This window comes from Excalfactoria chinensis, chromosome 2 (genome assembly GCF_039878825.1).
Source record: "Excalfactoria chinensis isolate bCotChi1 chromosome 2, bCotChi1.hap2, whole genome shotgun sequence".
Taxonomy (NCBI): Eukaryota; Metazoa; Chordata; class Aves; order Galliformes; family Phasianidae; genus Excalfactoria; species Excalfactoria chinensis.
The window spans coordinates 36,082,566-36,107,300 of NC_092826.1; the positions used below are offsets into that span (position 1 = coordinate 36,082,566).

A 24,735-nucleotide genomic window follows, 5' to 3' on the forward strand; every position below is an offset into this window, starting at 1 on the left:
CTGTTGGTGGTATGGCAGAAGAGGATGAACCTTCACACCAATTTCCTGTTACATTTTGTTGCCTATGACAGATGGCAGCAGAAGGACAGTCTGACAAAAAGGTATCTGATGTGGAAGTGCATATGAAGCAAAGGTGTGACACTGAATTCCTTCACACAGAACAAATGTCACTCGTTGACATTCTTCAGTGCTTGCTGTTGGTTTATGGAAACCAACCAGTGGATGTGAGCACAATGAGACAGCGGGTGGTGCATTTCAGCAGAGGTGGCAGAAGGTTGCATCTAAGTAACTGTGAACTAAGATGAGTATCAGCTTCAGTGCATTGGAAACAATGGTGACAATGCCGAATTATCACAAAGTTTGCACAACGGGGGGAGCCATGAGTGCTCACATAGGAACAGAAAGAACACCATGTGTAAGTTTGTCAGAACCTATTAAAAAAGTACGAAGCTTAATTGGGCAGTTTTCTGGATTGTATCATCACTCGTGATGAGATACGGTGTCACCACTATGAGCCTGAGTCTAAATGGCAGTCCATGTACCAGCAACATGTGAATTTCCATAGCCCCATAGACGATCCCAACCATCAACACCCAACCCCGGCCGGCCGCCGGGACATGCTCAGTGCGCACGGCGGCGCCCCGCCCCCGCCTGACCCGGATACAGACGAGCTCCGCTCCGCTCCGCCCCGGCCCGCTGGGAGCTGGAGCCGGCCGGTCCCGCAGCGGCGGAGCGAGCCGAGCCATGGGATCACAGTGAGTGCCCGGCATCGCCCCGCTGCGCCCGGCCATGGCGCCTATGGGGATTCGCCTCTCGCCGTTAGGCATGGCCGTGTTCTGCCTGCTGGGGCTGGGCGTCCTCTACCACCTCTACTCCGGCTTTCTGGCCGGCCGCTTCGCCTTCTTCATGCTGAGCGAGCCGGCGGCGGGCGGGCCCGAGGGACCCCGCGGTTCGGCGGCCGCCGTGGACCTGCGGGAGCTGCTGGCCGTGTCCGTGCTGGCGGCCGTGAGGGGCGGCGAGGAGGTGCGGCGGGTCCGCGAGGGCAACGTGCTGAACGAGAAGGCCAAGGGGAAGACGCGGGAGGGGGCCGAGGAGAAGCTGACGAGCGGCGACCTGCTGTCCAACCGCCGCATGTACCACCTGCTGAGGGCCGCCTTCCCCACCGTGCAGGTAGGTGGGTGCTGGGTGCTGCCGCCGCTCGGGGAGCGACACGTGTCACCGTCCGGCTGGGGATAGGGAGCAGGAAACGTGCCTTTTTCCTGGTGTGGGTTTGTGTTTTGGAGGTTGACTCCTCGTCGTGTGTGGGGAGGACGGGTTAGGAGGGTGAGGAGTGCCGTAGGTCCGAGCCCTTCTCGCTAACACGCATTTAGTAAGTCTTCAGTGCCTGGTTAGAGGTTGCTTCGGGTGTGTGTCTCTCCTTAAAGTGCTGTACAGAGCACGTTCACTGTGAAATCATCATCAAATTGATTGATTGTTGGCGTGGAATTGATAAGTTCTTCATCTTTCTCTGCAAGAAGATTATGAAGGCTGCGCTCTGAAGGGTTTTCTGTCAGTGACAAGAAGCTCTGCGTTGAAGGAAAAGCGTTGCCCCAGATTGTTATGGTGTGAGTGTGGCTGCTTGAAGTAACACATTGTGATCCCTCTGTAGGAGGAGGGACTGTGTTTGTGTAGGTATAAGGGCTCTCTGTGTTAACTGAAGGCTGGGGATTTGCTTTGAGCTTAAAGCAGAGCCTGCTCTGTGTGTGGCTGCCTGTGTGAGCCCCTCTTAGATGGCGTTCTGACATGGGTCTTTTCTTCTTGAAGGATATGAATACTGAACTTTTCCTGCTTAAAAAAACAGTGTTCCTCTGTATTTTCCAAGTAGATAGCATTTTCTGCTAGTCTTCAAATACAGTTATGTTCACAAACACTGAAATCAATCTCGTGTGTATACATCACAGAACCAGGTGAAATTCAGGTGTATGACCTTATCTCCTCCCCAGTTCTCTGCTCCATTAGATTGAATGAGCTTGAGAGCTGAGGAGGATGAGGAAGAGTGAGTTTGACAAATCCTTCAGCTGATTTAATGTTACTAAGTCTGACAAGCCACCTCTAGGATATTTGAAATACGCGATCTGAAAAATAACACCTTCTCTTGTTATGTATGTAAGAAATATCTACCAAAGTGTATGTGCTGGTAAGGCATGCTGTCTCAGGCTGTAGCATGCTGAAGTGGTGAGGCTCTGGCACAGAGAGGTACACTGTGGATGCCTCAACCCTGAAGGTGTACAAGGCCAATTTGGATGAGGCCCTGGGCAACCTGATCTGGTGCCTGATTTAGTGGTTGGCAACCGTGCCCACAGCAGGAGGATTGGAACTGAAAGATCTTTGAGGTCCCTTTCAACTCAGGCTGTTCTGTGATAATTCTGTTATGTACCTCTTGCATCCTCTGCTTTAACTTCCTCAGACCTGTCGTTTGTGTTGATAACAATATGAGGGCTACGTGGAATTTTCTGAGACACCTTTCATGTGAAGCAATAAAGCCGCAGCCTTATCTCCAAGTACAGATGGACACTCTGGGTTATAAATTGTTGCTCAAGTCAAATAGAAACCCTTCTCTGTTTGTGCTTGAGAAGGCAGTGGTTACAAAAAAAGCCTGTCACACAAAAGCTGAAAGAATTCAACAGTTTTTTTTGAGTAAAGCAAAATACTTGCATCGTGGAAGCCCTGAGCTTAAAGGGTATCTGGACGTTAAGCTGATGACAAAGCATGGCTTTCCAGTGTTTAACTATGGGGAGAAGCCATTTGACTGAAATAAACTGAAGTCAGTGATCAGTTGTGGATGTCCTGTATCGTGCTGCTCAGCAGGGGTACTAAATGTGCAGTCTGTCTGAAGTACAACTTCTCCTAAGGCTTGGTTGTTAAGAGAATACAGGAAGAGCTAGACTTTCATGTTTTATATACATGTATATATAAATTTGAGGGGAAGAAGGGGGAAAAATGATGAATAGATGAAGAAAATGTTTTGCAAGTAAAGCCGTTTTCATTTACAGATTAACTCCACTGCTTACATCACCATTTCTGTTTGATACAAATGAATTTATTTGCATCAATTCATGAGCAAAAGCTGTTCCAGCAAGGTTAGATGAGACGGAAGAGCAGCAGATCAATTCAGTTTTATGACTGCTTAGGAAATGGAACAGTACTGAGTATTGTTGTTATACCCCTCGGGGACAGGTACAGGGATGTGGCAAGTCCTTTCCAACTCAGATATTACCCAGGATTGTCTCCATGCAATCAAATTCAAACAATGCACATTTGCATCTCCTGTGAAACTTGTGTGTGCAGGTGACTTCAAAATGCATTTCATGGTCAAATATACACAATGGTTTCTCTTGATGACGTCTTCAACTGCAGTCACGGGCTTGAGACTTACCCTCAGCAGCGTTGTCTTCTTGCATTTGCTTGTCGTGCTAAGAAGTAGTCAGGGATCTGATCCAGCTAAAATCATCTCTACTTCTTTCTACTTTATTTTCCTTTTCTGGGTTACTTCACTGTTTTTTTGGTTGTTTCTCCATGCAGCTCAATTTATTCCTTGTCCAGCATTTGTGAAATAAGGACTGTGATGGGAATTGGGTGAAGGCTTTAAAGTGATGCTCAGGCCAGTCCTGATAAAGAGTGCAGAGAGTGGAGTGGAGAACCTATGATTCCAAATCCAGTTGGAAACTGGCAGAAAGCCTGGATATGCTCTGCCTAGAAGAGCTGCTCTCTTTGAAGAGATGACTTGTTCAGGAGTTTCAGTAATGTTACCCGCTACAGGAGCTTCTCTGAGCACAACCTATCAGGGTTTTCTGTTTTGACAGTGCTGCCTGTGTGGAGGTTGGTGTTGGGAGCTTGATATCTGAAGGCATCCAAGGTAAAAAGTGTAAAAATAATTTAGGAATACTCTGCTTTGCATTGCGGCCCTACTGACAGCCTGCAGCAGCACATCTGAAGGAACAGTGTGCTTACACAAAGGGGTGGGAATGATTTACTAGGGAGGTGCATTCCCCTTAAACGTGAGCTTTGGCCAAAGTCCTGTCCTCACATTGAAAAAGCCAGTTTTAAAGCAGCACACACAGTTCTGCTTCTTTGCTTCTGCACTACGCCACCATGACTTTCATAGGATGCAGATTTTAGTCTTGCTGACTCAAATAGGCTCTCTCACTTCTTAGGCTGTTTGTGCTTATTTTTGACCAGTACTTTGATATTTTTGCTCTATAGTTGTGCCAGCTGTGTGTCTTGTTTCCTGGGGAGAATACTGAGCAAAGAAATACCCTTATTTTCTTCTTGGTTTATTGTGACTATGATGGAAATCAAGTCTTCTATTCCAAGCCTTTCCTTTCAAGCATCTTTTCCTTGGTCTTGGCACTGCCCTGAACCTAATGGTTCTTGTATTTATTTAGAATAGAGTAGAATCATAGAATCCTTAGAGCTGGAAAGGGTTTTTAAAGGTAATTTAATCCAACTCCCCTTCAATGAACAGGGGCATGCATAGTTAGAACAGTTGCCCAGAGCCTGGTCCAGCTTAGCCATGAATGTCTCTACTGATGGTGCATCTGCCACTACTTTGGGCAACCTGTTCCTGTGCCTCACCACCCTTACTGTAAAATAAATAAATAATTTTTTCTTATACCTAATGTAAATCTACCCTCTTTGAGCTTGAAGCCGTTTCCCCTTGTTCTATCACCACAGACCCTGCTAAAGAGTCTGTCCCCTTCTTCCCTGTAGCTCCCCTTTAGGTACTGAAAGGTTGCAATCAGGAGCCTTCTCTTCTCTAGGCTGAACAGCCCCGGCTCTTCCCAGTTAGGACAGATAAGAACCTCATTTCAAGTTTGTGCATGGTAATGCTGGAATCAGGCATCAGTGTTTGAAAATGGGAATCTATTAATGCGTTGGTTTTACTTTTAATGAGCTATTTCTATACATTAATTACTTTTTTTTTTAAGTTTGATGCCTCTAAGCACTCCTTTTTTTTTTGTTTTGTATTTTTGTTTCCATCAACCTGAAATACCTTCTAGATTTAAACCTACTGTTTGTGGATTTCTGACCTCAGTTTCAACTGTCTTACAAAACTGGAACCTCACTTAAGATGGCAAGTTCTGCATCTGATAAGCAATTCAATAAGCAATGGGGTAAGATAGGTATGTCAAAGAACTAGATCTTAAGAACGAAATGCTACTTAGATTTCAGAAGGATTTTGGTGCTCTCCAGCATAAACACAGTAATTTGTTCCTTCATGTTGGAACAAAGGCTTTAAGAACATTGACATTCTTTTGACCATCATGATCATAGTGATTGCATGTGTATTTGTAAGTAAAGCAAGAAGCACGAATGTTAATCTGTATTCTCATCAGTAGGTGTTGGCTGAGCATGCACTTTTTCATATGGGTTTTACCTGATGCTTGTTGATTCTTGCTGACTCTGTACCTAAAATGAAATTAAACCCCCCGACTTTATGGTACCAGGCTCTGTGATCGTATCTTTGCAGGTATAATTACCAGTAGCACTGTGCATGCAGCAGAGCTATCTGGTCTGTCAGCTGAGCACCTTGAGCTCTTTGCTGGTACTGTGCTTCATAGACCACAGAGCTTCTTGGAGCTGCTGTGTATGTGCATTTCTCTGCTCCTGTGTGGCTGGGGGTCTTAGGTTGACAAGTAATGCTGTGGTGTTCACAACAAAGCCAGTCGTTCCTTTCTTTCTGTTGAACTTCTGTCTGTGCAGAACTGTGAATGTGAACTTTGCGATGTCTTGAAACAATTTGTGATCTGAGGAGGGAGTGACTTTATTACGTTTATTACTTTTAGGTCTTAGTTGTTTCAACAGGTGTGTGACTTCTGTAATCCACACAACTTTCTCTGCTGTGTTTCTGTTGTTTTTACCAACTTCTATTCACCGTAAGTCAGGAGAGGCAGAATTGTTATCTGATACGTGTTTACCACATGTGAAAACCTGTTAGCTGTTTAATGACCGAGCCATATAATGTGTTTTCACGAGCATTAACTGTGCTTTATGATACTTAGGCAACTCTATATTCTTTGTGTGCTCTCTCATCTTACTCTTGTCATTAAAATTAATGAAGATGTAGTTGATGGGAGGGAGCTCCAGAGCTTCTGCCTGTCTGGACTTAGCTTCTTTAAAAATGCCTGCCTCCTTTATGCCTGTTGTAACATTATTATATCTTGTCTTACTTTCAAATGAGTGTCAGTGTAACTTTATTGTATAATATATATTTATGCGCATTGCACGCTTCTATGTTATTATTAATATGTATACTTCATTAACAAAAACAGTTTTTAATAAGAAATTTAGTTGGAGGACCATTTCATTTAGCAAAGCCCTTTCTTTCCTTTTGTAACAAAGTGTAAACTCGAGCGGACCCTTTCTGAGAGGCATGGTGGGAAGCCTACCTGCAAAAGCTAGTTTAAAGCTTAGAGACATCTTAAATATCAGATTTTGATTTAACTTGTGGCATAACAAACCTAGCAGAAAGCTTGCTAGCTGTCTGCTGAGGTGAACAAGGCAGTAGTATTTTGATTTCTGTTTTTCTCTCTCTTTTCAGTTTCAAGTGACAGAAGCTTTCAGAGAGCAGCTTTAACTTGTAGTGGAAATTCCTGCCTGTCACCTTCAAGGTCTAAAGCTGGGAGGGAGGGATCAGGGTGGCCATTGCTGCAGGTGAACCAAGTCTTGGTGTGAATGTGGTTACTGCCTTCTACAGCAGACTCTGAAGGCCATTTCTTAACCAATACAACTAGACAGATACTTTTATCTGTTACTGCAAATAAAGTGCTTTCACTGCTGCTTGTTCACCTGGAGGTCATTCTGTTATGCTGCTGGAAAAGGCATATTTGTCCACTGTGACTTGTTGACTGGATTTCTTCTGTGAGAGGTTTTGGCACCTGATTGTAGAGTTTGCATGTATACAGGTGCTGCAAGAAAATGAGGCAGCTTCCCCCTGTGGTATGCTTGAGGGAGAAATCAGCAACTGAGCAAACAAAGGTAAAAACAGCCTGACCTCCATTGTGTGGGACTGTGTTCCTCCTCAGAGCAGGGTGGTGGTGGGAGGTGTGCAGCTGTGCGAGGGCAGTTTTGGTAAATGGAGTGAGCTCAAAGACTGCTGAGGGAACCCTCTGAACACTGGCCTCTGAAGTCTAACCAAGTAACTGATCACTTGAATCACCTGAACACAAATAGCAAAGTTCAGCTTGAACCTTAGGTGTGTTTAATGCAAGTGTTGCATGATGGCTGGTGAGTTGACTGTGTGTTAAGCAGTGTTAATGCCCTGAGAAAATAGAAAAGTGAAGTCAAAAACCTGTTAGTGTTTTGCTAATATTCTTGAGTGCTGCTTCATCTGTCTTGGTCTTTGGGCGTTTTGGTTCATGTTCCAGTTTGAATCACTGGAGTTACCCATTCAGTTGATCTCTCTGTTCTTGAACTGCTCTACCTGGAATACCCCTGTATTCATTTTACATACTTTTACATTTTGTTGTTACCTGAACTGTCCTATTTATGTTGAGTAGTTTTTGTTTTTTAATAATACAGGTGGGATAGTGATTGTTTTTTCTTGTAATAAAAAAGCATCAGGATTTGGATCTGAGAGCACTTAATTAGCAGATGGGGATCTAAAAGACCTTCAGGAATAAACACATATGTAAGATGGATTGCTATTTAAATCTCACTCTTAGGAGCAGATGACAGCAAGTGTACAGACTTGCAACTTTATAGTTAGGTACCAGTTTGAGAGTATCTTGCTTTGGCTTTCAAGCTTTGGCTTAAACATCTAGCATTGTGGTTGTTAATCTATGATAGCTGAAGACTGCATATCCATATTGCTTCTGATAAGGTTGAAATTTTAGGTCACAGCCTTTGGAAGCTTCCAGTAAATGGGAATGACAGATAGGAACTCAACATCACGCATCATATTAAGACAAAGGTATGTTTTCCTGGCATGGTCTCTTGTATTAAAGTGAAAGAAGAAAAGTTCCCAGTACTAAGGGTTGGTGATCGTCTGTAAGGCAACATCTTTGTACAAAACCTGTAATACAATTTCCTAGCAATAAATAAGTTTAGTATATGCAGGTGATGGCATGGCTGTGAGTTTCTGCTTGGCCTATGACTTGTATTCAGCCAAGAATGCGGTATCAGTATAAATGGTAATATTGGTGGAAGAGTGAGTGACCCAGATGACTTTTTGTTTCAGGTGGCTTGCAGAGGAAAAGTCTGTCAAATGGGACTAACATCATAGGGTCTATATGACCACAGTACTGTTAGCTTTTTTCCCACTTTTTATTCTGGCAGATTAGTTGTGACTGCTGTGTTCACTAGCAGTATAAATGCTGCAACATCATGAGCACAATTACACAATTTTTGAGGTGGTAGGTGTTCCTCTGAAAAACAGTACCTTTTAGATACTTCCAGAGCATCACAGAATGGCTGAGGCTAGAAGAGACCTCAGGGTCCTCCTGGCTTAAGCCCTGCTCAAGTAAGGACACGAGGGGTAGGGTGCCAGGCCCATGGCCAGCTGGCTTCTGAGTATCACCAAGAAGGAGATTCCCAGCCACTGGGCAGAATCTCCAGGGCATCTCAGGGAAAGAAAAATGTGAGTCACAAAGTTCGTACTGCCACATCCTCAGCACCATAAGCCACCTGTGGGTATGGGATTTGGCACTGGAGGTGTCTTCCATTCCAAAGATGCAAAGCAGTACCTCAAATCAGCTGCAATAGCATTTTAATTTCAGAACTCGGCCTTTGAAGCCAGAAATCTCAGCCGCAAGTACTATACAAATCTCTAATTTCACTGTAATGTAATAACAAGTGTAACGAGAGTTTTCTTTGCCTTTTTAATAGGATTGATTCCAACTCCTGTAACTTTTTTGGAAGCAGCCTTTGTTCTGTGCACTATTGAGGAAATACATTTTGTTGGCTATTTATTTATTTATTTATTTATTCCCCTTTTCTTTTTAAGATGTGATTTCTTACAGAGGTGCATGATATGCTATAGTAGAACTTGAACAGCCTGGAGGTTGTGTTGAGCCTGCCAAGTCTGTGAAACTACTTGTTTTGACTCTGCAGAACTGTTCTGCCCGGGGAAAACACAATCGTCAGGTTGATAGTACAATGACAGATGTTTAATTTGTAAATGTCACGGCAACTTTAAGGGTTCTGCTTGGCATGTACTGCTTCAAATACTGGTTTTACATGAAAAGACAGCTGTGATGTGTGGCTGGGGATGCTGCTTGCTTCCTTATTTTTCAGTCCTCTGAACAAGATGCCCTTAACCCTTTGCTAATAATCTTTTACAGCTGAGATGTGTGTGATGTCTTTTCTTGGCATGCAAATCCAGTTAAAATCCTGCTGATACAAAGTCTGTTACATTCAAACACAGAATTATGGAAATACAGAAGGCTCTTTTAAAGGTTACCTAGCCCAACTCCCATACAATATCAGGGGCATCTACAGCTATGTCAGGTTGCTCAGTGCCTCATTCAGCATGACCTGATCTGATCGCTTCTTTATTTTCGTTATTTTTTCAATGTCACTTATGTCTGACATCTGTAATAAGAAGTTTGTTTTAGTTAAAGGGTATTCATCTGCTCTAGCGATTAGATGTCTGGATCCAAGCTAATACAGAGTAGACTCCTTCTGTAGTCAATAAGGTGAAATAGGTGGCTGTAGGTGGTAGACACCTTGCATCCCATGTCTGCTTGATGTTTTGATGTGGCTGGACATCAGAACTAATCAATACAGCATCACTTTAGAAATGTATTAGATTTAGCTTGCCTTTAAACTAGCGTTTCTAATATTCTGGAATGTCTTATGTCCAAGTTGAATATATTTCAGGCATTTAAAAAACACATCTGAGCAACAAGCTTCATTGTTCTACTGAATAATTAGAGGACTGATGCATTTCTGAAGGCTTCTTATAGGCTAAAGCACGAAAGATGTAGTAACAGTGCCTTCCTTTTTACTGTCAGTAGAAAGAACAAAGAAGTACCAGTCTCCTGATGTAGCTGAGGTGCTAAAAGGGAATGAGTTGTATTTATCTGAATTCCATTTGGCACTGCTTTTTTTCAGTTATATTACAGCTCTCCTGCAAACCATGCATGAAATTGTAGCAAACTAGTATGTGTAGACTGAGGCAGGTTGACCAGTATAACCCTGCACAGAGAACTATGGGGTCATTTGTTTTGTAGTGAAAGGTATCATTATGTACCGTATTCTGTGTCAAATGAATCTGCTGTGATTCAATACTATCTTAATACTTCAGCTGAAACGACATTGTACTGGGTTTTGCTGAATGTTCATCCCTTTGGCAGAATGGGGTCATATGTTGCACTAAAGTACTGAGCTCTGTTCTCCATTCTGAAATGAGCAATCTCTACTATCAGTGTGGTCTGTGGGACAAGTAGGTTGAGAACAGCCCTATGGAGGAAAAACTTGTGGTTGTTTATGGATAAAAAGCTTGATGTGAACCAGTAGTGTGAGCTTGCAGCCTTGAAAGCCAATTGTACCTGATCTGCATCAAAAAAGGGGTGGCCAACATGGCAAGGGAGGGGATTGCCGCCCTCTGGTTTGCCCTTCTGAGTTCCCAGCTGGAGTATCACATCCAGGCCTGGGGCCCCCAGCACAAGAAAGATATGAAGTTATTGGAGCATGTCTGGAGGAGGGCTACAAAGATGGTCAGAGGGCTGGAGTACGTTTCCTAGGAAGACAAGCTGAGAGAGGTGGTTCAGCCCAGAAAATAGAAAGCACTGAGGAGGCTTCATTGTAGCCTTCCAGTACTTGAAGGGAGCTTATGTACAGGAGGGAGGTTGACTTTTTAGACTGGCAGATAGTGATAGAACAAGAGGGAACAGCTTTAAGCTGAAAGGGGAGATTTAGGTTAGATGTTAGGAAGAGATTCTTAGGGAGTGGTGAGGCACTGGATCAGAAGAGCTGTGGGTGGCCTGTCCCTGAAGGTGTTTGGGATTTGGTTGGATGGGGCTCTGGGCAGCTTGATCTAGTGAAATATATCACTGCCCATGAGGGGTTTAATTCTGTGATTCTATGTAATATTCTGTGTTCAAGAATAAAATTCAGTAGGCCAGACAAGTGACAACAAGGTTAAATATTATTAACTGCTGTTTATGAATGTTATTTCTGGGTTATCTTAGGTTCTTGGCCTAACTTATCCTAAAGACGGATGAGGAATGTTACTAACTTGTTTATCAAATAAAGTACATCTGGCAGCTGTGTAAAGGTTACATCCAGTTGAGCTGCTTATATTGCTAGTCATGATCCAGTTTCTGAAACAGGAATATAACCTAGGATTCTTAATCCCACGCGTCATACAGTCTGCAGCGTACTTATTGATAAGAATTGTAAGCTTGAATCTTTGTTTATTGGTCAGTGTAAGTACAGTATTAGATCTCTACTGTAGCTGTGTGCTGTACAGGTATCCAGATCTGAATATTCTGCTTGTACTCTTTGAAGCAGCTGCATTTAAATTCTGATTAAAAGATACAATTCTTACAATGGAAACACTCAATAGGATGAGTTGAAATCAGAATCATGGCGTCCAACTGGTGTGGTTCACAACAGAACTGTGAACTGTGATTCTTGTCATTACTTGTTACGTGGTGTTAGCAACTTGTCAGTTGGCCAGTTTGTGCTGTTGTACTTTGAGATGAAGTATGTGCATTCAAGATTTTCTAACTGTTTCCACTACTGCAGTTGCTGCATCTGGTAGGTTAATGCACCTGCTTTTGTTTTCTTATCACAGATAAACTCTGAGGAACGTGTTGATACATCTGATCAGGAGACAGTCTCTTGGGATCGCAATATTCCTGATGACATAAAAGAGAAAATACAGCCAAGAGAGGTGCCAGCAGAAAGTGTTACTGTCTGGATTGATCCATTAGATGCTACGCAAGAGTACACAGGTATGTAATACTGATGTCTGTCTTTTAACTAGAGATAACAAGAGATGCTACTTTAAATACTTTTTATGTTAAAGTGTGCTGTATCAAAGCTAATGTGTTCCAACGGAACAAATTTTACAGTGAAATCTCTGTAGCTGTCAGGCCATAGCATTTACTTTTATGGGTACGAACACTGAAATAGCTTAGGAATTCCTTGCAACAAAGTAATTACTAAAATGGTAACTGTCACTTAGGGATTCTGCTGGTATTGCATGTCATGATTTCAGCTATTACTGTGATAACACTGAACTCAGATATTTTTTGTTGTTGTTCCTTTCTGTAAAGAGAAGAATAAATAAATGTGTTTAACTTGATTAAAAAGACTTTTTGTTTCTGACTTTTAAGAAGGATATGTAACTCAGTCTCTCTTTTTCATAAGCTTTAAGATGTCACATAAGCAGCTTAAGGCAATACTACTAAAATTGTAGCTGAATATTCTGTTGATACAGTTGCTTATCAGGTGAATGTTCTTCAGTGTCTGATTGTTTCAGCTCTGAAGCAGTAGAAGATAAAGTATGGAGCATAGAAAGGAGAATTTAAGAGCACAGATTCTATGAAGATACATACTATGTAAGATAATTATTAGCAGTGGCTCTGGAGTGAGTATGAGGTACATCTATTAAAGATGAAAAAACTCTGGGAAGCTGGGGAGTCTGTAAAGTCTTTTGATATGTGCAGAGTTATGTGAAGATGTAACAAAGTTATGTAATCATACCAGTTAGAAAGTAGGCTACTCTTCAAAGAGCAATGTTTGTATCTTGTCAGGTCTGCTTTTTTTTTCCCGAGTTCTGAACATCTGTCCATGAACTTTCTTCCTCTCATTTTGCCCACAGAGGATCTTCGGCAGTATGTCACAACAATGGTTTGTGTGGCTGTAAATGGAAAACCAGTAATAGGAGTGATACATAAGCCATTCTCGGCATATACAGGTATCTTTGTGCCTTCATATCTTCCTGATCTCTTCAGTCATGGTGTTAAATAAAATTCGATGTCTGAGAGAAAATCTCTGCATATACATGAGGAAAGTAGTACTTGGGTGCAAAAGACCTTGGATCCAGTGTTGTTAGTGTGCTGTGGGACCCCATAGGAAAATGCGATCTGTGTTTAACATAAAAAATGATGCATTTAAAACAAAAAACAATAATGGAAAATGTGTTTAACAATTAAGATTTCAGTAGGAGTACTTGTTGCAAACCAAAGAAAATGAAGCCTATATACATGCTGACTGGTCTTGTATGTGCTGATAGTCTTTAACAGAACAGCAGCAGAACTTGGGTTTGTGAAATTACATCCAGGAGCTGGTGTCTATTCAGTGTGGACACCAGAGATAAATGAGAGATCTCAGTGTTAACTGTTCCTATGTATCAGGCAAGACTGTCTAGGGCAGCCTTATTGAGTATCTGACATGCTTTATTAAGGCATGTTCCTGGCCTAATTCAGTTGTTAGTACTAATGATGTATGAGTGAAGATAACTTCACGTTTGGCACTCTATGGGGCATGTGTACTTCTGAATGCTTCAAAGTAGTTTTACTATTCATGTCTCATATACTGTACACTTGAAACAAGAATTTCTCTTCTTGTTTTTTCCTTAGGCAATACTGACCTCTAGAGTTGTAAGAACAACTACTGTATAACTTCACACAGAAACTGAATATGTGAATTTTTTGTTCTCCTTTGCGCTTTTTGAACACTTAATATTTTGTGCCAAATATTTTACCTTCTTTAAATATGAATCTAATCTCCAGTCATAGAATCACAGAACCACCAAGGTTGAAAAAAACCTCTAAGAACATCCAGTCCAGCTGTCCACCTATCAACCTTATCCACCTTAGTATTTTCCACTAAGCCATGTTGTTTAAGTATGTGCTGTATTTTGGTATTCCTTAAGTATCCAGAAGGGCTTATTGGATTGTATTTTCTAAGTATCAACTTATGTGTAAATAAGTGTTTTTCAGCATTATAATTTTGAGGATTTAACTCTATTAAAAAATATCGATGTGTGACATGTTCAGACGCAGCATCAGATGAAATGCAATTAATTCTGTCATTCTTTGTGAAAAGTATTAGTTTTCCAAGCTGGAAATAACAGCATGTTGTGAGTAGAATTGCTCCTAATAGTACCACACAAGTACAAGGCAATGGAAAAGTCACCATTGTCATTACACACAGCTCTGTCGTTATACAGTCTGGCCCTCTACTGAGATGAAATTGCTGCTTAGTCTGCTAGGTAAATGTTATATTAGTGGTTAGGAGATGCCACCTACCAAGCTTGGCTTTGAACTGCATGATGAAATAAGTAGTAGGTTGCATATTCTAAATCCAGTCCTCCAAAACACCCTATCAAAAGTTTTTGCTTCCTTCTTTAGTATTGTTATCCTTTGTGGCAAAAGAACATAAGGTAACATTTTTGCTGTCTTCTTTGGAGGGTCATTAGGCTTTTGGTTTTTACTAAAGAACTGTTTGAGGAAAAATTGGATCTAAGTCTGCCTCAGAAATATCTTCTAACTTCAGTGATTTTTCAGTTGCAAGTTATTTGTTGGGATTTGTTTCCCCTTTATTTTTAATTTGAAAGCATGGTGCAGGAATAGAGCATATGCACAAAGCTGTGTGTGTGTGTAGCTGTTTTTTTCTTCTGTGCTCCTGTGCACACATGGACTTCCTTCAGTTGATCCTAAGTTTTGCTCTTACAGCAGAAAACTGAGTTACTTCAGTCTTCTCCAAAGTGTTCTTTTACCTGTATGCCTAACAGAGATAGCTATTCATAAAGCTTAGTAGCATTTGTGTTTCTCTTGTAGCCTGGGCAATGGTGGATGGTGGGTCAAGCGTAAAAGCTCGTTCCTTCTACAATGAGAAAACTCCAAGAATTATCGTATCCCGCTCCCATGCAGGAAAAGTGGAGCAGGTTGCACGACAGACTTTTGGAAATAAGACTGTGATAATCCCCGCTGGTGGAGCAGGTTTGTTTCTTTAAACATTCTGTATGTTTTACTGCTTTCAAACTATTTAAAGGGGTAGCCGTTATTAAACAAAAGGAAATAAGTGTGACACCAGTTCTTTCTCCTCTTTTGTTCTTCATGTTCCCAAAAGCAAGCGCTTGGCAGTAGGGACACAGCATCTCCTGAATATAGAAACCTGAATGCAAACCCGCTTCAGGCAGTTGGTGTGTATCTAGCCCTGGACCAGAGTGTGTTATTTGGGTCCTATTGAATGTTGATATATGCTCACTGAAAGTGCTGATGCCTTTTTGGAAGGTAAAAGGATGTGTGAGCAAATAAAGAATCATGGAAGAGAATAATCTGGTTCTTAGATAACTAATAGTACATTAATTAGAGTGTTACAATGAAAAACCATTAAGGATTCATACTATTGCTTTCATTTCCATCAGAACAGAAAAGTGTTGTAACTGAAGTCTGTTGCTATCTGTCCTGTATTCAGTCCAAGGAGCTTTTAGCTACATTTCATAACGTTACACAATATCCTTTTGCATCTTACTGGCATAATGCAAATATGTGAAGTATATTGTTTCACTGTTGTGAAGCAATGCCTGTTTTTAGATCTCAAAAATCCATACAAAATTTGAAGTTTACAGAAATGCATCTTTTTAAGTCTTTACTGTGGAAAGCTAGAGAAGATGATCTTGTTCAGGTTCTTGACAGTGAATCTAAATGAATTTTCTTATGACAGAGATGATGAAAGTGTAGCTGATTATATTAGATCTCCTGAGCTTAACTCTGTAAATGAAGGATAAGTTTAACAAAACAAAAATAACCGGTTGAACAGTTGAATTTTTTGTTTTTGTTTTTTTAAATCTCTGTAAATTAAAGAAAAGGATGCTACTTTAAGTGATAACTTTGCACTGCGTGACATATGGTAGACATAAATGGCCCTGGACTAACTTGCTGTGACAAAGAATGGTGTATATCTATGCATCTTGTAATAAAAAGCCAGGAAAAGTAGACTTCACTCTAATACAGTAAGGAATAAATATTTGAATGTAAGAACAAAACTGTATTTAAGTTTATAGTTTAGTTTAATAACGTATCTAAACAAGTCTATGGTAACACATTGGTAAAGGCCATCTAAAGAAATCTTGAGGAAGTGTTTTTTTTGTTCTTATGGGTTTTTTATTTCAATTTCTGTATAAGTCAGATGGCAGGCAGGTTTATTGGTGCTTTCAGTTTTGTACTGGACTGGCAGGATATATAGTTCATGACGTTACTTTCCTGTATTTTGCATTTGCAAGTTATTAACACTGTTAGATTTTTTTCCTTTGTGTGGAATTGGAAAATGTGGTTTAACTTTCTTATTCTGACCAATTATTGTAGGTTACAAAGTGCTGGCTCTCCTTGACGTGGCTGAAAAGAATCAAGAAGAAGCTGATGTGTATATCCATGTCACCTATATTAAAAAGTGGGACATATGTGCTGGAAATGCAGTGTTGAGAGCGTTAGGTGGCCATATGACTACTCTGACGGGAGAAGAAATTAGTTACACTGGCTCAGATGGCAATGAGGGAGGACTCATAGCCAGTATCAACATGGACCATAAAGCACTGATTGACAAACTTCCAGATCTGGAAAAAACATCACACAAATAAATGTGGTTGCTGGAGAAATATAAGTCATGCTTTTGTAGCCTCCAGATGCTCTGTCTAAAGAAGCAGGTTTGAAAACTTGCTGGGAAAGATGCACAGCAAAGCAGTTTGGTGTGGTTGTGGGGACTGTATCATGCATCGGGTTTCTTCAGTGGTGGTATTTAAAAACAAACAAAAATCAACAACAATAATAATAAGCAGAAGTAGGAAGAGGACTGACTGCCTCACACCTCAGTTTCTGTGTCTATTTGTTTTTCTTTTGGGCTGTTTTCATGCAGTTCTTACACTCAAGGCGCATATGCATTACATAGTTGTGAACATGGGTGATTTAAAGAAAAAATCCGAGTTGATTCATAAAATAACCTAAGTAGTTCTCACAGGAATTGCTTGGAAGCTTTTACATCATGTTACTGTAGTTTTAGCAACTCCATAATTAATTAGGTAGAAACAAAGATTGATTTTATGTAGGTGTTTGATTTATGTAAACAATCTAGCAGGAAAGATGACCCAGTGTTCTCTACTCTTTAAACAGAAAGCACAAGAAGATTGACACATATTTATATGCTGCAACAGTCTCTACCTTCTGATAGAGTGGCCCTCTTTCTGCCCTCAAAGAGATGGGGGATGGGGAGGGGAAGTTCTGTACTATTTTGACTTCTTCCAGAAGATTTAAACCAGTTTGATTCAGATGAGTTGTGAATATCACTGTTTTATTGATCAGAATAATTATTTCCATATACCTTTTCTAAAAAGAAAGCAATGCTTCCTTGTATAGTTTTTCACTGTTAATTCTTGTCCTTGCTGACTTTTCTGTACAGTGTTGGAGATGCATGCCAGGTTTTCCTCTGATGTCGGTCTTGTTCATCATTGGATGTTTGTACTTACAGAAGCACCCTCTTCATTACCTCTTTATTTTGCTTTTTTCCACCTTTGGTTATTGTCACATGGAATGAGTGTGGCTGTTTGGTTGATTCCTTTTACAACATGAGCTAAAAGTAGCACTTATTTCCAGAGCTCCCTAAGTGACTTTCTGTCTTCTTAGTTTAAGGGACATTCTTTTCTGCTGTTCCTCAGCCATCCCAAATTACTTACGGTTACTTAATTTATATATATGTAGACTGTTTTCTGTTAACTTGAGCCTATTCAAGCAAGCTTGAAGAACAAGTGGCACTTGAAGTCCAGCAGAATCCACAAAACCTTGCTGAAGAAAATGTTGTTTGTGAGTCCAACTTACACAGAATAGAACTTGAGCCCTTTGATACTAAATGGTTAATTTTAGAGTACCTCTAAAATGGGTGGACTTGTATGTACAGGAATGTAACCATTGGTTTTGTTCTGTGCCACCCCTCCGAAGGGATTTTAGAAAGTTAAACCTGTTATTTTAATTATCAGGAGGCTCCCATTTCTTCTCACAAAACTGAAATTCTTAATTAATACGGCTGTTTCAGTGCAACTTTCTATGCCAAATTCTCATATTTGTTTTTATTTTAACTTCTTTCACCATCCCTCTGTTCTGATGGAAAAAGTGGTTTTTCTCCTTATGCCACTTGTGGAGTGTGCCACAATACATCTTTTAATGTTCTTCTTGCTTGCATTTGTGTTTCCCAAAGACCTCCTCAGATGTTTCATAACTACAGCTATAGACTTTTATTTTGTAAACTTATGGCAAGGCAAACTGGTGCTTAGTCTCACTGGCCTTTTAGTACGGGTAGATTTTCTTCAGATAATTTCTTTTTTCCCCAAAATTCATCCTGTTGCTGCTATTTGCTCATAGGTTTTACACCTGTAGATAATATATATGAAACCACTTAAATTCCAGTTGAAGTTTAATGAACAGCTCTATGCTATGATGGAAGGGTGAGTATACCCTTTTAGAAAAGGCCGATCTTTTTCAGAAACAAACCTTGTTGAGCTTTCAGATCTCAATGAAAAACAAAAATCCAGGTATCTACCAAGGCTTTAGCAATGTTCTATAAGACTATTGCAATTCCCCTCCTTGCCCCCGTTTCATGCTGATAGAAATGGCTTGAAGCTTAACAATAATTTAATTTTAAAAAAACAGCAACAACAAAAACTTTACTAAATAGAATTTGGGTGAAAATTTAAGCATGAGAAATAGCTGTAATTGGCCCAGTGTTAAAACTTGAGCGTGTCACAGAGCTTGGATGTACTATACTTATGTTAATTAATGTTTGTAGGAGGTGGTTGTTTTAGATTCAGATTGAAAGCATGTATACATTTACCATGTGAAAATGTAACTGCTTTTAATATGGGTAGGATTCAGTCACTTCCTAGCATAAGCTGTGAGCAGACAGCTTCAGCGTGAGAAAGGAGAAATTACATTACATGTCCTAGGAGAGCTTACTGGGATTTTAGTTGAAGGCACGCAGTATTTGTCTGAGTTATTTTTTCCTTAGGAAGCTAAAAATGGTATGAAGAAGAGCCCCAGTTCTCCTTTCCTTTCTCTCATATGCTGGCAAAAATACCTAGTTTTTCATCAGCAAGGCATTTGCTTGTTCATACCTGCTTGTACTCTAAATTGCTTTGTTAGATGTGATCACAGTGTTTGATACCTTTCCACTTCTGGCCTCTTTTTGGTCCAGTCTCATTTCCTGTGCTAGTGCAGGATAGGTGGGAGTGAGGTCCCCATTTGGTCACCTCTAGCACAGCTGGACCTTGTGTAGCTGCAAGCACAGGTCTTGGCTGTGCAGAAGCTCCCGCTATGGCTGAAAGAGAAGCCATTTAGGTGAGAGCATACATGAGCCTCTGGTAAATTACTTGGTTCTAATGTAACTCTTGCACAGTGCAGCAGGTGTTCAGAAGTGCTTGTGTGGTACACATGTGCCAGTGTACTTTGATGTTTGTGTGTATGTTATTAACACTCTGTACACCCATTTGGCCATATTTACACTCCATTCTCAAATATTTTGCAGTTCTGACTGAAATACACACTTCTCATTTGTGGTTTCCAGGTATGCTTATGCTCAAAACAGAGTAGGCACTTATATTGTACTGGTGTTTCACTACCCAGATAGGACTTCATTCTACACATTCCAGCCTTTTCCACATAAAGCTGTAACATTCTTAGGGATGAGCTCTGTGAAGAAGGACCCTGGGGGTCCTGGTGGAAAACAGCTTGGCCCTGTGAGCCAGCAGTGTGCCCTTGTGGCCAAGAAGGCCAGTGGTATTCTGGGGTGCGTTAAAAGGAGCATGGCCAGCAGGTTAAGTGAGCTGATCCTCCTCTACTCTGCTCTGGTGAAGTCATATTTAGAATATTGTGTCCAGTTCTGGACTCCCCAGTTAAAAAAAGACAGGGATCTCCTAGCCTAGGAGTCTGGTGGAGCGTCTCCTACATGAGGAAAGGCTGAGTAACCTTGGACTGTTCAGCCTGGGGAAAAGAAGACAGAAAGAGGATCTGGTAAATGTTAGTAAGTATCTAATGGGAGGTGGGAGGCAAATGGACAAGGCCAGGGTCTTCTCCAGTGGTATGTAGCAATTAGACAAGGAGTAATAGGCTAAAACTTGAATATAGGTAGTTCTATATTACTGTGCAGAAGAACCTTTTAGAGTAAAGGTGACAGAGCACTGGAACAGGTTGCTTTAGAGAGGTTGTGGAGTCTCCTTCTATGGAGATACTCAAGACCCATCTGGACACCTACCTGTGTCACCTATTGTAGGGATCCTGCTTTAGCAGGAGGGTTGGACATGATGATCTCTTGATGTCCCTTCTAAGCCCTGTAATTCTGCTGCCTTATGCAATTGATCAATATAGGCAAGTCCTACAAAGGTGTATTTTTAAAAACAGTAGTTTAAAAACAAACCCAAAACTTCATGGCACCATCCCAGCACCAAGCAAGGAAAGTAAGAGAATGCATTATTTTAGCACTGGTTTTCAGATGGTGACTTTTTTTTGTACAAATGGTTATGGTAATGATGAGTGGAAATTATTCTATGAGTGGAAATTATTCTGAAGTCATACGTATTTTCTCTTTTTCATTAAGCTAAAAGGATTGGATGGTAGCACTGGTGATACCTAGTGCTGTACCATTAGTCCTAACACACATCCCTTGAATGAGTGTTTCCTGAATAAACGGACACAGAAATAGAAGGATTGAATATTGCCCTCAGTTGGTCTTGATTTTAACCTATTTGCTGGGCTTTTACAGACAGATCAGGACAAACAGCACTTAAATCTACAGAGTGCATAACAATAATGAGCAGAGATAGCTTATTTGGATGGCGAATGAACCATGCAGATTGTTGCAACTTTTCATATAACTGCTTTTCCTTTACAGTCTGTAAGAACTGAAATTTTCAAACTATTTTTAGGTATGAGATTATTATTATTTTAAATTGCCAGTTGTTGGAGATCAGAGATTGAGTGCAGTCAGCACTGGAGTTCCTCTCTGCTTTTGATAACAAATGTACTTTGTAGTATCCTCTTACCTGCTGGAGTTGCACAGCAGTGGTTTGATGCTGCGTGCTCCTGCCATAAACATACAGAACAAGTTCTCTGCATTCGTCAGTGGGCTCCAATGAGAAGGGACTGACTTGTGCTGCGTGTCTTCTGGGTTACATGCCTCTGTTTTTCCCTCCTGCTTTGTGGATCAAGGATCAAATTTCCTAAGTAGAAAAACAGAAGGGAAGGAAGCAGGTGACTTTGCTGGGGAAACTGTAGTGGAGAACACTTATTTCTATCTATTGATTTAAGTTATGTTTTGATTACTTTCACGTTTGAAAATGACTTTGAGTACTTTCAGAGTTTAGATTATCATACAATTAAGATTTAACTAATCTGATAAATGTCTGTGTGATTGTAGGCTCTGGCAGGTTGAGGGGGCCATATCTGTAACCTACAAAGCTTGAACAGCTTCTTTACAAGCCAGTCAAACCAAGTCTTATTTCAGTGCTCTGTTACACACAGTGAGGTCCGTGGGCACAATTATGAATTAAAAATTGCCAAAATAGTCATAGTCTGTCTTCTGTCCTGCCATCCTCCATCATAAAAACAGCTCTGAATGCAGTTCACTGTATAAGCTGCTGGGACAAGCTGGTAGTAACTCTGAGGTCTGAGACATTCTGTGGGGGTGTCTGTTACAGTGGGGTGCCAGCACCTGCTGTGAGGGTCTTCCCACCTCTCAAGCTGGTAATGCCACTCACAGGTCATACCAAGGGGCTGCTGAAGCCTTATGCTTTGTGGTTTTCTGATGACAGTGGAAAGCTACTTTTCTCTTTTTTTTTTGCTGTTCCTTATTTGTCTGTGCCTTCTTGATCCTTGCTTCTTTTTTTTAGCCCATGTGAACAAGAAGGACAAGGGATTGGAGGTATAAGCTTCTGGATGAGAGGACCACAGCAACAAACTCACAAGCATGTTTCATCCTGAAGTTGATAATATTTGGGACCAAGGTCTAAGGTGCTGACTTTACCAAAGATGGTAGATAGTGATAAATGCCAGCAAAATAAAGGCAGCTTGAAGAGAATTTCATTATGACTGGGAGCACTGAACATGCAGAAAAGATATAAATGGCTTAGGAAGAAATGGCACTCATAAAATGAGGGAAAGAAAACTGTTTTCTGGTGAAATGTTACAACCATTTGGCCTTTCTCATCCCTTGGGTATAGAGCTGTGTTGCTTAGGAGGAGCTCCACTGGCTCACCGTGAAAGGCCTGATGTTCCTGGAGTACATTCCCACTGATATTAATGAGAGCAGAAGCAAGTCAAACACAGTGGCAAACAGAAAGCAAAGCAAAGTTGTGAAGAGCTCAGCTTCTACCAACAAAAAACAACCTGGGCTGTGTTAAACTCATGTCTGGTGGTTTATTTCTTCCTAAATTAATAGATGGAAACATCATCCAAGTGGCTTAAGATTCAAAGTTTTTCATTTCTTCATGGTCTACAGCTGGTAAGAGCCTATCTTCAGATAATACTGTTTTCAGCCCTGGTTGTTCCTTATTTGTAATTCATGTTCCTCTTCCTCCCCACAAAGGACCAGCAACACTTTGGCATTTTTCCCTGTTGTCCCACCAAATTGTGTTCCCATTTTCCAGTTGTGTGCCAAATTGAAATGACAGTTCTATAAATAAAATCTCTGACAATATTGGACTTTGAGGATGTTTGTATATATTGTCTTTCTGTTGGTTATTTCTCATTTCTTTATGCTTCAGGTTCTTTTTCTGGTGATTCATCTTGGGCTGCTTCAGCTGTACTATGTGTGTGCGTGTGGCTTTCTACCTGAGGAATTACTAATGGGTTCAACCAAGTTTTATGATGAGTGCAGAGATCTCCACTGTTTTCTTTTTGTGTATGATGATGGATTTGTATAATGGAGTTCTTGGAAACCTCACATTCTTGGTTCTGAAGAAGTTCCACAACACTCTTTCAAACTTATTCTGCTTGAGTCTGCTTCCATGATTTTCTACCAAACTCTACCACTAGTACCTTATATATATAGTACTATATATGTTCATGCACTGTTCTTCATAAATGAAACCATGGAACTAAGTCAAAAGATGCTTTAATATCTCACATTAGCATGGTATGTTGGCCATGATTTTAGACCCCAGAACTGTGTGGCTGCATGTGGAGGGCTTAATGAGAAGAGTCCTGGGATCATGCATTCAACCAAACTGTGACTGGGAAAGTTTGAGGGATAGAACTTGTTCACTTAAATCAGAAAAATGCTGAGGATCACCTAACAGTACAGGCTGCTGAGCACTGGAGCCTAGGACCTAGACAAAATGTGACACAGGAAATGTATGTTTTTAAAGCCCTTGTATGTGATGTAATCAAGTAATCAGTCTAGTATATGCCAGTAATTTCATAGATTCACAGAATGATTTGAGTCTTCCCATCTTGCAAAGTGTATGTGCAGGGTTGGAAGGGGGTTCCACAGGTGTCACGTCAAGACTCAACCTGTGCTTTGAACTGGAGAAGACACCAGCCAGCCACCGATGCTAGTCCCAGTCCAACCTCACCACTGAGCACCACTCTTGCTTAGCTCAGAATCATTGAATCATAGAATTACTCTGTTTGGAAAAGACCTTGAAGATCATCAAGTCCAACCACAACCTAACCATACTACCGTAACTAGTAAACCTCCACTAAGTCATGTCCCTGAGCACCACATCCTAACAGTTTTTAAACACATCCAGGGATGGTGACTCAACCATCTCCCTGGAGAGCCTATTCCAGTACTTAACAACCCTTTCTGTGAAGAAGTGTTTCCTGATATCCAACCTAAACTTACCCTGGCGCAACATAAGGCCATTTCCCCTCATCCTGTCAGCTGTCACCAGTGAGAAGAGACCAGCCCCGCTCTACCTGTAAGCACCTTTCAGATATGGGAAGAGAACAATAAGGTCTCCCTTCATCTTCATCTGACCTGAGCTGGTACAGAAAAGATGAAGGCACAATAACGCAGCCAGGAAGGGCTGTGGGAATGCTTTGCACTTGGATAAGATGAAGTAGAATAGGCACCCAATACTTCCACTATGTGGCTAGATTTAGTGATCCTTTACTTATTGCATACTTTAAGTAAAATGACTCCAAATTACCGTAATTCTTTCAAATTATGTGGTGTTTTCTGAATGAAAAATGCAACCTGCTTTGTGCTAGTCTATCTTAATTCAGTTTACTATTGTGAAACCACACAGTTTTGTCTTTCCTGCATTTTTCTTCTGAAGGAGCACACTATAGAGTTCTGACTACAACAAGTCTGTGCTCCTCTCATCTAAACTCCCCCAATGCTGGTTAATGTCCTTGTATTTGCAGAGAACAAATAGCTCAGTGCAAACTCACTTTCTGTATGGGTCAATGTACAATTGAAATACATAAAGGGGATCAAATACAAAAGGTGAGTGTTTTAATATGCTTTCCATAATTTTCTGAAACCTTAGAAAATGTTGGAGGTATTTGAAGCAAAAGCAAAGATTTCCAGTCTTTTAAATTACTGTTATTATTTTCTTAGCTGGAGAAAGGTTAAATTTCTCTTGTATACATATGTTGTTTCCTACGGGTCTGAATTTACACAGATTTTTTAAAATTATTTTATTTTATTTTGCTGTTTTGATATGTCCTTGTTTTTTGATTAATATCCTGCTGGTTAGCTAGGTAAATTTTCCAAAGCCTTTCTTTAATCGACCAAACTTGGGGAAAGAAATGG

General features: G+C 40.8%; 1 protein-coding gene across 1 annotated transcript; it reads left to right on the forward strand.

The window, feature by feature from the left end:
• Positions 1 to 651: 651 nt before the first annotated feature.
• On the forward strand, positions 652 to 17,577 carry BPNT2 (3'(2'), 5'-bisphosphate nucleotidase 2). Its single transcript, XM_072328919.1, has 5 exons — positions 652 to 1,170; positions 11,780 to 11,939; positions 12,812 to 12,907; positions 14,775 to 14,936; positions 16,305 to 17,577. Exons 1-5 carry the CDS (start codon positions 790 to 792, stop codon positions 16,574 to 16,576), a joined length of 1,071 nt encoding a protein of 356 aa, XP_072185020.1. The 5' UTR covers positions 652 to 789; the 3' UTR covers positions 16,577 to 17,577.
• Positions 17,578 to 24,735: the final 7,158 nt, after the last annotated feature.

What these genes read in the sequence shown, in the direction of transcription:
- BPNT2 (XM_072328919.1), top strand. Translation starts at nt 790, where the DNA reads ATGGCGCCTATGGGGATTCGCCTCTCGCCGTTAGGCATGGCCGTGTTC. An exon ending in TGCTACGCAAGAGTACACAG is followed by an intron (nt 11,940 to 12,811) that starts GTATGTAATACT and finishes TTTTGCCCACAG; the next exon opens with AGGATCTTCGGCAGTATGTC. An exon ending in GCCATTCTCGGCATATACAG is followed by an intron (nt 12,908 to 14,774) that starts GTATCTTTGTGC and finishes TTTCTCTTGTAG; the next exon opens with CCTGGGCAATGGTGGATGGT.